The sequence below is a fragment of the Nerophis lumbriciformis genome, linkage group LG19, assembly GCF_033978685.3.
Source record: "Nerophis lumbriciformis linkage group LG19, RoL_Nlum_v2.1, whole genome shotgun sequence".
NCBI lineage: Eukaryota > Metazoa > Chordata > Actinopteri > Syngnathiformes > Syngnathidae > Nerophis > Nerophis lumbriciformis.
Window position 1 is genome coordinate 4,409,125 of NC_084566.2, and position 13,070 is coordinate 4,422,194.

General features: G+C 38.7%; 1 protein-coding gene across 3 annotated transcripts in view; it reads right to left on the minus strand.

The window, feature by feature from the left end:
• The window catches only part of ephb1 (EPH receptor B1), a 627,438-nt gene that overhangs the window by 4,341 nt on the left and 610,027 nt on the right, over positions 1–13,070 (minus strand). For 2 of the 3 annotated variants that reach the window (XR_009817359.2, XR_009817358.2), the window contains exons 14-16: positions 10,035–10,228; positions 7,788–7,943; positions 5,528–6,473 (exon numbers count right to left, since the gene is read on the minus strand). Coding sequence is in view for 1 of the 3 variants with exons in the window: in XM_061979662.2 (XP_061835646.2) it covers positions 6,365–6,473; positions 7,788–7,943; positions 10,035–10,228 (459 nt within the window). In the remaining 2 variants the exon portion in view is untranslated. Of the gene's footprint in view, positions 1–5,076; positions 6,474–7,787; positions 7,944–10,034; positions 10,229–13,070 lie in introns of those variants that run through there. The other variant, XM_061979662.2, reaches the window with a different exon arrangement.

Genomic DNA, 13,070 nt, shown 5'->3' on the forward strand with positions numbered 1-13,070 from the left:
GATGAGGATGGGAACGTAGATCGACCGGTAAATCGAGAGCTTTGCCTTCCGGCTCAGCTCCTTCTTCACTACAACGGATCGATACAGTGTCCGCATTACTGAAGACGCCGCACCGATCCGCCTGTCGATCTCACGATCCACTCTTCCCCCACTCGTGAACAAGACTCCGAGGTACTTGAACTCCTCCACTTGGGGCAAGATCTCCTCCCCAACCCGGAGATGGCACTCCACCCTTTTCCGGGAGAGAACCATGGACTCGGACTTGGAGGTGCTGATTCCCATCCCAGTCGCTTCACACTCGGCTGCGAACCGATCCACTGAGAGCTGAAGATCTTGGCCGGAGGAAGCCATCAGGACCACATCATCTGCAAATAGCAGAGACCTAATCCTGCAGCCACCAAACCAGATACCCTCAACGCCCTGACTGCGCCTAGAAATTCTGTCCATAAAGGTTATGAACAGAATCGGTGACAAAGGGCAGCCTTGGCAGAGTCCAACCCTCACTGGAAACGTGTCCGACTTACTACCGGCAATGCGGACCAAGCTCTGACACTGAGCATACAGGGAGCGAACTGCCACAATAAGACAGTCCGTTACCCCATACTCTCTGAGCACTCCTCACAGGACTTCCCAGGGTACACGGTCGAATGCCTTCTCCAAGTCCACAAAGCACATGTAGACTGGTTGGGCAAACTCCCATGCACCCTCAAGGACCCTGCCGAGAGTATAGAGCTGGTCCACAGTTCCACGACCAGGACGAAAACCACACTGTTCCTCCTGAATCCGAGGTTCGACTATCCGGCGTAGCCTCCTCTCCAGTACACCTGAATAGACCTTACCGGGAAGGCTGAGGAGTGTGATCCCACGATAGTTGGAACACACCCTCCGGTTCCCCTTCTTAAAGAGAGGAACCACCACCCCGGTCTGCCAATCCAGAGGTACCGCCCCCGATGTCCACGCGATGTTGCAGAGTCTTGTCAACCAAGACAGCCCCACAACATCCAGAGCCTTAAGGAACTCCGGGCGGATCTCATCCACCCCCGGGGCCTTGCCACCGAGGAGCTTTTTAACTACCTCGGCAACCTCAGCCCCAGAAATAGGAGAGCCCACCTCAGATTCCACAGGCCCTGCTTCCTCATAGGAAGACGTGCTGGTAGGATTGAGGAGGTCTTCGAAGTATTCTCTCCACCGATCCACAACATCCGCAGTCGAGGTCAGCAGAGCACCATCCCCACCATACACGGTGTTGACACTGCACTGCTTCCCCTTCCTGAGGCGGCGGATGGTGGTCCAGAATCGCTTCGAAGCCGTCCGGAAGTCGTTTTCCATGGCTTCCCCGAACTCCTCCCATGTCCGAGTTTTTGCCTCTGCGACCGCTGAAGTCGCAGACCGCTTGGCCTGTCGGTACCTGTCCGCTGCCTCAGGAGTCCTATGAGCCAAAAGAACCCGATAGGACTCCTTCTTCAGCTTGACGGCATCCCTCACCGCCGGTGTCCACCAACGGGTTCTAGGATTACCGCCACGACAAGCACCAACTACCTTGCGGCCACAGCTCCAATCAGCCGCCTCGACAATAGAGGCGCGGAACATGGTCCGTTCGGACTCAATGTCCAGCACCTCCCTCGTGACATGTTCAAAGTCGTTCCGGAGGTGGGAATTGAAACTCTCTCTGACAGGAGGCTCTGCCAGACGTTCCCAGCAAACCCTCACAATGCGTTTGGGCCTGCCAGGTCTGTCCGGCATCCTCCCCCACCATCGCAGCCAACTCACCACCAGGTGGTGATCGGTAGAAAGCTCCGCCCCTCTCTTCACCCGAGTGTCCAAAACATGAGGCCGCAAATCCGATGACACAACTACAAAGTCGATCATGGAACTGCGGCCTAGGGTGTCCTGGTGCCAAGTGCACATATGGACACCCTTATGTTTGAACATGGTGTTCGTTATGGACAATCTGTGTCAGGCACAAAAGTCCAACAACAAAACACCGCTCGGGTTCAGATCCGGGCAGCCATTCTTTCCAACCACGCCTCTCCAGGTATGTTTATATATATGTATATATATATATGTACTGTGTATATATATATATATGTATATATATATATATATATATATATATATATATATATATATATATTACCTCAATACACAAATCGAGAAGAAAAGCATGTATATATGTGTATAAAAGTGTGAATAACATTAGGACAACATAAAAAGAAGCCAGGGTGCTCCCTTGATTTAAGTCATGTATGTCTCATATTTATATATTGTTAGTTTTGGTGTATAACTTTTTTTTTGTATTGAAAATAAGTTTCCCCTGTGTTTTGTGAAGCTCCCTGGTTCCTGGTCTTCTCCATCCAACGAGGCAACACCTTGAAACAACGCAGAGCCACGGAGGAACACCAAGAACACCACAGAGACCAGGGTTTCCCTTCATGTAAGTGAATGTGGCATTTTTTATTAACGCCACACCTTGAAAAAAAAAAAAAAAAAAAAAAAAATATATATATATATATATATATATAAATATATATATATATATATATATATATATATATTTTTTTTTTTAAACTTTTGAACAAAGTAATATATTGTTGCCCCCGGAAGAAATTACACAACGTCCAACGCTGTTTTTAACTTTTATTACCAATCTTATGATAACAAATGGCACAATACCAACAGGTTATTACTAATAACAGATTTGTTTTTAAATGTATACATTTTTTTAGCCTTTCAATCCAATCCAATAGACTATTTATATAGCACATTTTAGAAAACAAAAGTTTCACAAAGTGCTGCACAGGACTTAAAACATTTAGAAGCAGGATAACACTAAGGAGAGTCAATTGTAAAAAAACCCACTTGTGAATAAACATTTAAGAAAATCATATCATCAGAGCAAATTATGCACATTAGTCGATGTCATTGGGACCACGCCCCCACAGGCATATTTGTATGCAGAGTTTCCCCTGGACTACAAAGATAATTTCATACATAGTGTTTCCAGTTACTCATTACATGTCCAAAAAGGAGCAGGAGGAAGCAGAGTATTTTTTAATCCTACCCCTTTTTGTTTCTTAGCAATTTCTATACATTTGTTTGTACTCAATCTGTAACCAAAGTGAATGAATAAATACATATTGCATCATTAAATGATACATAGTTGTGATTCACATCATGAGATGAATAAGATTTTATCATTTTTCATTAAACGTTCAAGACGTTTCTTCCTTGTACTTTGTAAACACTTTGAGTTTGAACAGTTTCTTCAAGTGGATCATATTAGTACTCAGTTTATTCAGTCCACAAACTGATATGATAAAGGTTTTGAGTGTTGCGCGTGCATGCAAATGTTTTAGATTACATTTTTCTCTAAGGTTAAATGTATCTTCACTTTTTTGAAGAATTGTACATTTCTGGGTAGCAAGTTATAGTTTGCTTTGTGCATACTTTTAACTGTTTGAAAATGCACAAAATCTTTGAATTTCAATATTTAATATTCAATAAAAGAAGGGTTTGAATGTTCTCTATATCAATATGTCTTTTGTCACACGGTTAGTGACTGAAGTGTACTTTTGTAGTTATTTCCCATATTTCTGCACACTAACTCAGATATGGTAACACTAGCAAGCTGTAGGGAACATGGAAGGATTTTTGGGCTGGAACATATTTATCTTTATTAATGTAAACAACTCTGCAGCCAGTAAGTCTGACTTTGTTGTTGACTACTGGTGAGTACACGTCACAAAATGGATGTTGAGTAGCATGTGCTTCATTTCCACTTAAATACACCAACAACTTGCACGTTGTCACAAAACGATCTTTCATTTTGTGTCGTGTGCGCTGCACTTTGGGTGCAATGCAAACATGGGAATGTAATGCTCGGCTGTTGAAATACATAACATGGCACCATTTGTCATCGGTGCTGTTTAGTCCATCCTTCGTGTCACTTCCTCCTCTTACAATCACAACGCTAACCTTTTTAAAGTTCCAAAGTTCCGTGAAGGCAACGTGGCATGAGGCCACGCCCTTCACACCACTTCCATGACAAAAAGGGCCAAAAGTCTGAACCTGAAAAAACAGATTTGATTCTGAAAAAGAAATGTGTATATATATATATACATATACATATATATATATATATATATTAGAGATGTCCGATAATGGCTTTTTTGCCGATATCTGATATTCCGATATTGTCCAACTCTTAATTACCGATTCCGATATCAACCGATACCGATATATACAGTCGTGGAATTAACACATTATTATGCCTAATTTTGTTGTGATGCCCCGCTGGATGCATTAAACAATGTAAAAAGGTTTTCCAAAATAAATTAACTCAAGTTATGGAAAAAAAAATGCCATATTTATTATTTAAGTCACAAAGTGCATTATTTTTTTTAACATGTCTCAAAACAGCAGCTTGGAATTTGGGACATGCTCTCCCGGAGAGAGCATGAGGAGGTTGAGGTGGGGGGTGGTGGTGTATACTGTAGCGTCCCGGAAGAGTTAGTGCTGCAAGGGGTTCTGGGTATTTGTTCTGTTGTGTTTATGTTGTGTTACGGTGCGGATGTTCTCCCGAAATGTTTGTCATTCTTGTTTGGTGTGGGTTCACAGTGTGGCGCATATTTGTAACAGTGTTAAAGTGGTTTATACGGCCACCCTTAGTGTGACCTGTATGGCTGTTGACCAAGTATGCGTTGCATTAACTTGTGTGTTTGTGTGAAAAGCCGTAGATATTATGTGATTGGGCCGGCACGCAAAGGCAGTGCCTTTAAGGTTTATTGGCGCTCTGTTCTTCTCCCTACGTCCGTGTACACAGCGGCGTTTTAAAAAGTCATACATTTTAGTTTTTGAAATCGATCCCGATAATTTCCGATATTACATTTTAAAGCATTTATCGGCCGATAATATCGGCAGTCCGATCTTAGCGGACATCTCTAATATATATATATACATATATATATATATATATACATATATATATATATATATATATATACATATATATATATATATATATATAAAAGTGAAAAACTAAAATAGAGAATTTATTCAAAAACAATTTAAGTGTGAATCAAAAATATATTAAATTTTTTTTTAAAAGGTGTTCATTTCTTTTTATTTTGAATAGGACTGATACATTTTTCAACATCAAAACCTGAACTTTTAGTTTCTAAATACATTTTTTCCGGGTACAAAACTTTTGGCCCTGATTTACCTCCAAACTGCATCAGCCAATACTCAAGGCTCAAAAGTCAAATGTAAAAATGGTATCTGGGCTCCTCTATAAGACTGAGTTCATCCATACGTGCAGCACTTAACCACTTTGATGGATCCGACACTTGTAGATGCATGTCTGCATGAAGCTAACAGCCTTTTAGTGCCCGTGCAAACACAAACTGGGCTAGTCTAGTCGTCAGAATGTTTGTCAAACAGATGTTGACTTTGACGACACTGATGAGCTTCAATGTTCTGTGCCAAGATGAATACTTCAGTGTTTAAGTAGCGATGGGCAAACACTCACCATTAACTTGAAGCCTGCCGCCCAGGACGAGGAGGAGGAAGATGGGGGTCTGGGGGTGGGGGGGTGCTCTCTGCTGTGGCCGGGGGTGCACTTCTAACAAATACCAGGAATAAAAGCATAAAACTGTACAAGTAAGTGCTCACCAGCAAAAAACATAGAACATGATCTCCAATAATAACTCGTACAATGATGTCCTTCTACTACACTTCTTTGTACAAGTCCGCCAAGTCCTTTGACCCTGGGTTTCGAACAATATAAAGGTCCATCCCAGAATTGGGTCCGGGTTCACCTTCCAGGAGGTTTGGCATCACGCGTGTCTAGCTAGTCTTTGCCAAAATGCAAGCAGAGTCCTGTACATAGATATGGATGAGCATCACCTTCAATATGAAGGTCTATTATGAAAGATATAAGTGATATTTATATTCTCTACAGGTAGTCTTCAATCTTTGCTAGAAATGGAACTAAATGACGTAAACAGTTCCACTGTACATCCCTGTACTCGTACTTTAGTTCCTACCAATTCCTTCCTGGCCAGGTCAAGGCATCTTCATTGCACGCATGGGTTGGAGTGACCTCCAAACGCCTGCTAGTGCGGATAAAACCGAGGTACGACGTAACTTAGTCCGGGGATTCCCTGTTTGTTGGAGTTCTAGCATCAAAGTCTGGACCCTGAACTCCTTTTTGAAAGTGTAGACCCTGGTCTCCTCATGTCAATCAAATTAAGACAACAGTCTCTACTCTGGCGCGTTCCGGCGGATGGGGGGTCATTCGGGGGCCCTTGTTGTTGTTGTTGGACCTCCGAATGCTGCCCGCTCCGTGGCACAGCGCCCCCTGCAGTCATGCCATGGTCGTAGGGGCCTGGCTCATCTGCACCCTCATGGACTGGATGTTACTGAGGATCTTCTTCTGATGGCCCGCTAGGGTCACGCCTATCCGCAGCAAGTCCCTGTTGACACAAACACACAATTAAAACAAGGATTAAACTAATTACATTTGATGGAAGAACTTCATTCTATTTAAGATTGTTTTGGGGGGGGAACACAATTACGAATGTAATCAGCTGAGCATAATAACCATGCTGCTTTGTAATACTTTGCAGAAAGGCCCCAGGACACTTTTTTAATGAAAAATGTTTGGCAATTATTATATTATTATTATGGTTTCTATCTTAACGTGACTGCAACATTTGGATGGATTTCATTGTTGCACATCTCCAAACTTAAAAGGTTGTTAGCAACGTTTACATGGCTGCTATAATTATAGCCCCGCCCTCTTCCAGCTTTTTGCACGTGTCGTAATGACGTAAAGTCTTAGCGATCTTAGCTAATGTTGGCTATCATCTCAGGACGTTCAATCCATCGCCATTTGTACGTGCTATAATGAGTGTCTGTGTTAGTATTATTTACTTACAATGGCATTCTTTTTGTATTGTTCCATTTTCACAAATTCCTCAGTAAATTCATCAAAACGTCCCAGGGGAGTTATTGAGTCTTTTTTTTGGAGAGCAAGCTTCCGCTCGTGGGTCTGTGTTGATGACTTCTGTTTTGTTTGATCAGCCGTTTTACTGCCTTAATTGTTTGGAATCAATTAAGGTATGTAAATAAACATTTACAGAATCTTATGGCGTAAATAACTCATTTTGCAGCGTGTATACCTGCAGTTTATAATCCAGTGCGGTTAATGTATGGACAAATAATTTTTTCTTCTGAAATTTAGTGGGTCCAGATATAATCTGCGCTCTATAGTCCGGAAAATACGGTATGTCCGCATATTTAAAGTTCCGGGCATTTAATGAGGTCTGGATTTTTTTTCACGTTTTATTAGTTCGACTCAAACAATAATCGAAGCAACAAACAATAAATCAAACCTTTTTTCCCTATCTAAATAAATCAATGGATGGTATTGTACACCAATAGATACTGTACTAATCACATCCATACACACAAGTATTACTCTTCCTTTAATTAGCTGCTTGGGCAAACAAGGTTTTGGACATTTTCAGATGACAGTGTATCTCATCTTTTGTGCAATAATAATCTGCATTTATACATAATTAACTATTTGTTTGTGATCAAGTGAATGCGTTGACTTTGAAAGCACCATTTAAAAGCACTCCTACACTGACTTCTATTTTCATCTTCTATCCGCTTTGAGCGTCTCTTTCAAAAAAGCGAGCCACTGGAAGGAGTTTGGTGCTAAAAATATGTGTACTTGACTCATGTGAGCTCGTCAAGTTGCGCCATATGGACGTCAAACTCACTCTGAGGTCATCTGAGCCACCAGCTGCAGGGAGGTGAAGCCTGAGTTGAGGAAGTTGTCTCTGTACTGGCTCATCTTGATGGCACCCAGCCAGTCTTCTACTGAGCTGAAGGTGTTGAAGTCAGGGATGGATCTGTCCAACAGAGGCTGAGAGGGCCTGCAGGACATGTTTGCTATTATTCAACCAAAGTACTTTTAGGTACTGTGCACACTGATGTTTCACATGATTAAGTACCACATATCATTACAGTATATTTTTTATTATTGTCATAGTTTGCATTGAGCGCTTATTGTGTACTCTAATTTTTATATATATATATATATAAAAATTAGAGTACATATATATATATATATATATATATATATATATATATATATATATATATATTTAAAAAAAAAAAATATATATAAATATAATACATTTAAAATGATAAATGATAAATGGGTTGTACTTATATAGCGCTTTTCTACCTTCAAGGTACTCAAAGCGCTTTGACACTATTTCCACATTTACCCATTCACACACACATGCCATGCAAGGCGCTAACCAGCAGCCATCAGGAGGGTGAAGTGTCTTGCCCAAGGACACAACGGACGTGACTAGGATGGTAGAAGGTGGGGATTGAACCCCACATTTGAAGAAAACATAATTATACAATTAATATATGAATAAAATATGCACATTAAATCTCCAAAAAATACAAAACTATTAAACATTAAAATAAATTTGATGGATATTAAGATTTTTTTCTAAATATTTTTTCCCAGTTTTTGGATGAATATGTTTTTTTGTTTTTTTAGAATTAAAAAAACAAAAACAAAATATTTGTTTAAAATGAATTTGTGTCTCTTATAATGTGTGTACATTTTTATGTTTTAATTTGCCATTATATAATTAAATTATTAATGTAGTATTCATATAAAATATTAAGACAAATGAAAAATTACAAAAACTATCAAATCGCCAGAAAAAAGCCCCACAAAAACATCCAATGTGTACATGCTAAAAATCTAAATCCACTAATTCCAAAAATTACACAAAGTACAATAATGTATTGTAGATGTGTTGTTTTAAGGAAAATATCATGTTACATTTTAATATAAAGGGTTTATTGTAATTAGTGCTGTCAAATTAAATATAATGCATTAAAATAAAAAATAATAGTTATACAATTAAAATAACATGAAAAGAGTTTAAATAAATTAAATCACCAATAAATATGAAAATATTAAACATTAGAATAAATCTGACGGATATTAAAGTTTTTTCTAAATATGTTTTCCCAGTTGTTGGATAGATATGTATTTTTATGTATATATATATATATATATATATATATATATATATATATATATATATATATATATATATATATATAAAAAAGAAAAATGACAAAACATTTGTTTATAAAATGAATTTGTGTCTCTTATTATGTGTACATTTTGTATTTTTATTTTTTAATGTGCCATTATAGAATTACATTATTAATGTAATAACCATATACATTTTGTGTAACAATATTAATACAAATGAAAAATTACAAAAAAATAATCAAATCACCAGAAAAAACCCCACCAAAACATCCAAAGTGTACATGCTAAAAATCGAAATATTTTTTTTAATTCTCAACAAATTACACAATGTAAAACAATGTATCGTAAATGTGTTGTTTTAATGAAGATATTATGTTATTGTACAACAGTTTAATATTAGGGGTTTATTGTAATTAGTGCTGTCAAATGATAAAAACATTTAAATTAAGTCAATCACACTGTTGCATTTTGATTAATGGCAGTACATAACTTCTCTGCATATTCCACAAATACTATTTCATTGTCAGTTTTCAGTTTTCAAATGTTTTACTCCAATCAATGTCATCTATTTGTTCAAAACTTGCTCAACTTGATCTAAAATCTAATCAAGTTTAGATCTGAAGAGATATTTGCACTGATGGACACATTGACCTGACCACGCCCCCTTTCAGGTGACCATGCACGGTCCAGGTAAAGGAGCATTTACACTCAAAATAAAATACCTGATTAACCTGCGTTTGTACATGATTAATGCGATAATGTTTTGTGATTAATCAAAGGCGTAGTTGTAACAGCCTGCAGAGTTGAGGTGTGATGCAATCAGCAGTAACAACTTCATTAGAACAGCAATCAAGTTACTTAAAGCAGACGGCGTGGTAAATAATACATGAACGTATGATTATTATTATTATTATTATTATTATTTCCCACTTACACTGCAGGGATGTTGGCGACAGCTTTGAGGCTGGTGGGGTTACGGATCATCTTGTCCAGGGTGCTGACGATGTCTGTGAAGCGGGGGCGGACGTTGCGGTCCTTCTGCCAGCAGTCCAGCATGAGCTGGTGAAGGGCACTGGGGCAGTCCATGGGCGGGGGCAGACGGTAGTCCTGCTCGATGGCGTTAATCACCTGGAAGACAAGCAGGAGGAGGCGTTATCTTCTCTTAAATTGATCATTAAGCATATTCTCCCACGGTGTTAGGAACTAATTGCAGGTCCTCCTCTTGTCCTGATACTGACACTCCCGCAGAATAAAATATATTTCTGATACAGCAAGCGCACTAAAGGAAACATTACAACCAAATATTGATATTTTCTATTAAATATGCAGGAATCAGGACGATTAATAATTTATTTGCCACAACAGGACATTCTATAAAAACTACCGGTCTTATTACCAGACATTATTATCACCCCGCCCATATTTTGGGCGTTTATGGGAGTTTTATTTTTAAAGTAAGCAGTGTTGTGGTGTGATTGAGCCTAGTCTATAAAATTTGCTACACCTCCCTGATACCGAAGTACATGTCAAACTACTTCCAGAACGTAAATGACCGCCATAACCACAACACCAGGGGGAGCTCCACTAACCACGTTAAACCCAGATTCCGATCTAACAAAGGTCTTAACTCATTTTCCTTCTATGCCACATCAATATGGTATGCACTCCCAACGGGTGTAAAAGAAAGTGCATCTCTATCCTCCTTCAAAACCGCACTAAAAGAACACCTCCAGGCAACCACAACCCTAGACTAACACCCTCCCCCCACCACATCCCACCTCCCCGGATTGTAAATAATCAAATGTAAATAATCAAATGTAAATAATCAAATGTATATACTTGTTCTTATGCTTTCTGAGCTCACTATGTTCACTGATTGCTGTACATATCCTACCAAGTCAGACCTACACTGTTTCAATGTCCATTTCTCAGATGATATAATTGTTGATGACTGAAATATGCTGATAGCAACCCAACCTAACCCTCCCGCCCCAACCCCCTCCACATCCCGCCCCGCGGATTGTAAATAATGTAAATAATTCAATGCTTATACTCTGATGATTAACTTGTGTGATGACTGTATTATGATGATAGTATATATTTGTACCATGAATTGATTCATGTGGACCCTGACTTAAACAAGTTAAAAACCGTATTCGGGTGTTACCATTTAATGGTCAATTGTACGGAATATGTACTGTACTGTGCAATCTACTCATAAAAATCTCAATAAATCAATTGCATTCTGTAGGTCACAGTGCATGTTGGAAGTCAGCAGCACTCAGATGACCACGCTGCCAACTGCCAGTTTATTTATTGTAAAATCGGGTGTAGTTTTCACACAGAATAACTGTTTATACATATATATATATATATATATATATAAACATAAAATCTACAGTTGTAGATTTTATGTTTTTATGTTATGTTTATGTACTCATTATATGTAATAATGAGTTATTATTATTATTAATGTATTATGATTTATTTTCTTTTTTTCTTTGTTCATTTAATCGATGTATTTGTAGATATTACATTGTTTTTTTCTGTTGTTTCTTTGTTTTTTTTGGGGGGGGTGGGTGGTATGGGTGGGATATAAACAAAAATATTTTGACATTTAGGGCAGACAGTAGATTATGATTTATGTGAATATGATGTAATGGGTAGGAATGTCTGATGGTGGATGTCAATAAAAAAAAAAGAAAAGAAAAGAAAAAAAAAGAAAATAAAAATAAAAATAAATAAATAAAATAAAAACATTTACAGTTGTTTTTACAGTGCATTACTGTAAATGGAAAAATACCATTGTTATATTTATGTTAAAATTCTGGTGACTGAGCTGCCAGTTTGCTTTTTTTTTGTTTACCATCAAATCTGTTTTACAGTGCATGACTAAATGGGGGAAAAAAAGTATCACTTTTACAGAACAATTATTGTGAATGACTTTATAGTTGTTTTTTACCGTAAAATGTATGTTCATTGTTTTTACAGTGCACTGGTATTTTTTTGGAAATTCTGGTGACTGAGCTGCCATTTCTTTTTCTTGACATAACAAATCTATAGTTGTTTTTACAGTGCATTATTCTAAATTGAAAAAAAACAAAAAAACAAAACGGTAGCACGGTTACTTTTACGGTAAAATTCTCACGACTGACTTGCCAGGTGTATATACCATAAAATCTATGGTCATTGTTTTTCTGTAAAGAGAAATAACGTACCACTGTTATTTCTGCGGTAAAATTCTGGTGACTATGCTGTCACTTTTTTTTTTTTTTACCGTAAAACCTGCAATCATTATGTTTACAGTGAATGAAAAGGTACCACTTTTATTTTTACAATGCAATTCTGGCGATTTAGCTGCCATTATTTTACCAGAAAATCTTGACTTTTATTTATTTTTTTACAGCGTGTACACCGACTACTCTGAAGAATATCCAATTCCATTAGTAATTAGTAGTAATCAAATTTTATACGATTACGTATACACTAGAGATGCGCGGTTTGCGGACACAACCGCGGAGTCCGCGGATTATCCGCGGATCGGGCGGATGAAATTAAAAAAAATAAGATTTTATCCGCTCGCGGGTCGGGTCGGGCGGATTAATTAGATATTTTTTTTTGTTTTTTTTTTTTTGTTTGTTTTTTTGCGGGTGGCAGTTAAACCAATTCGGAAATATATATACATAGTTAAATGTTGTTACCCACATACGAAAAACGAGCAGGCACCTGCAGCATATGCCACAACAGAAGAAGAAAAAAGAAAAGAGATGGACACTTTTACGGAGCGGAGAAGGGACGCCTCGCCGGGGTCCGGGACCGAGGCCCCTTCCCCTGAGAGGGCCCCACCGGGAGCCGTAGCTGAGGCGATCCGCGAGAAGGGCCCGACGCAAGTCCAGGGTCACTACCGCGCCCACCGCACCGACACCCCGCCTCGTCCGCTTTCGCCGCGGCCGGCGTTACGCGCAGCAGG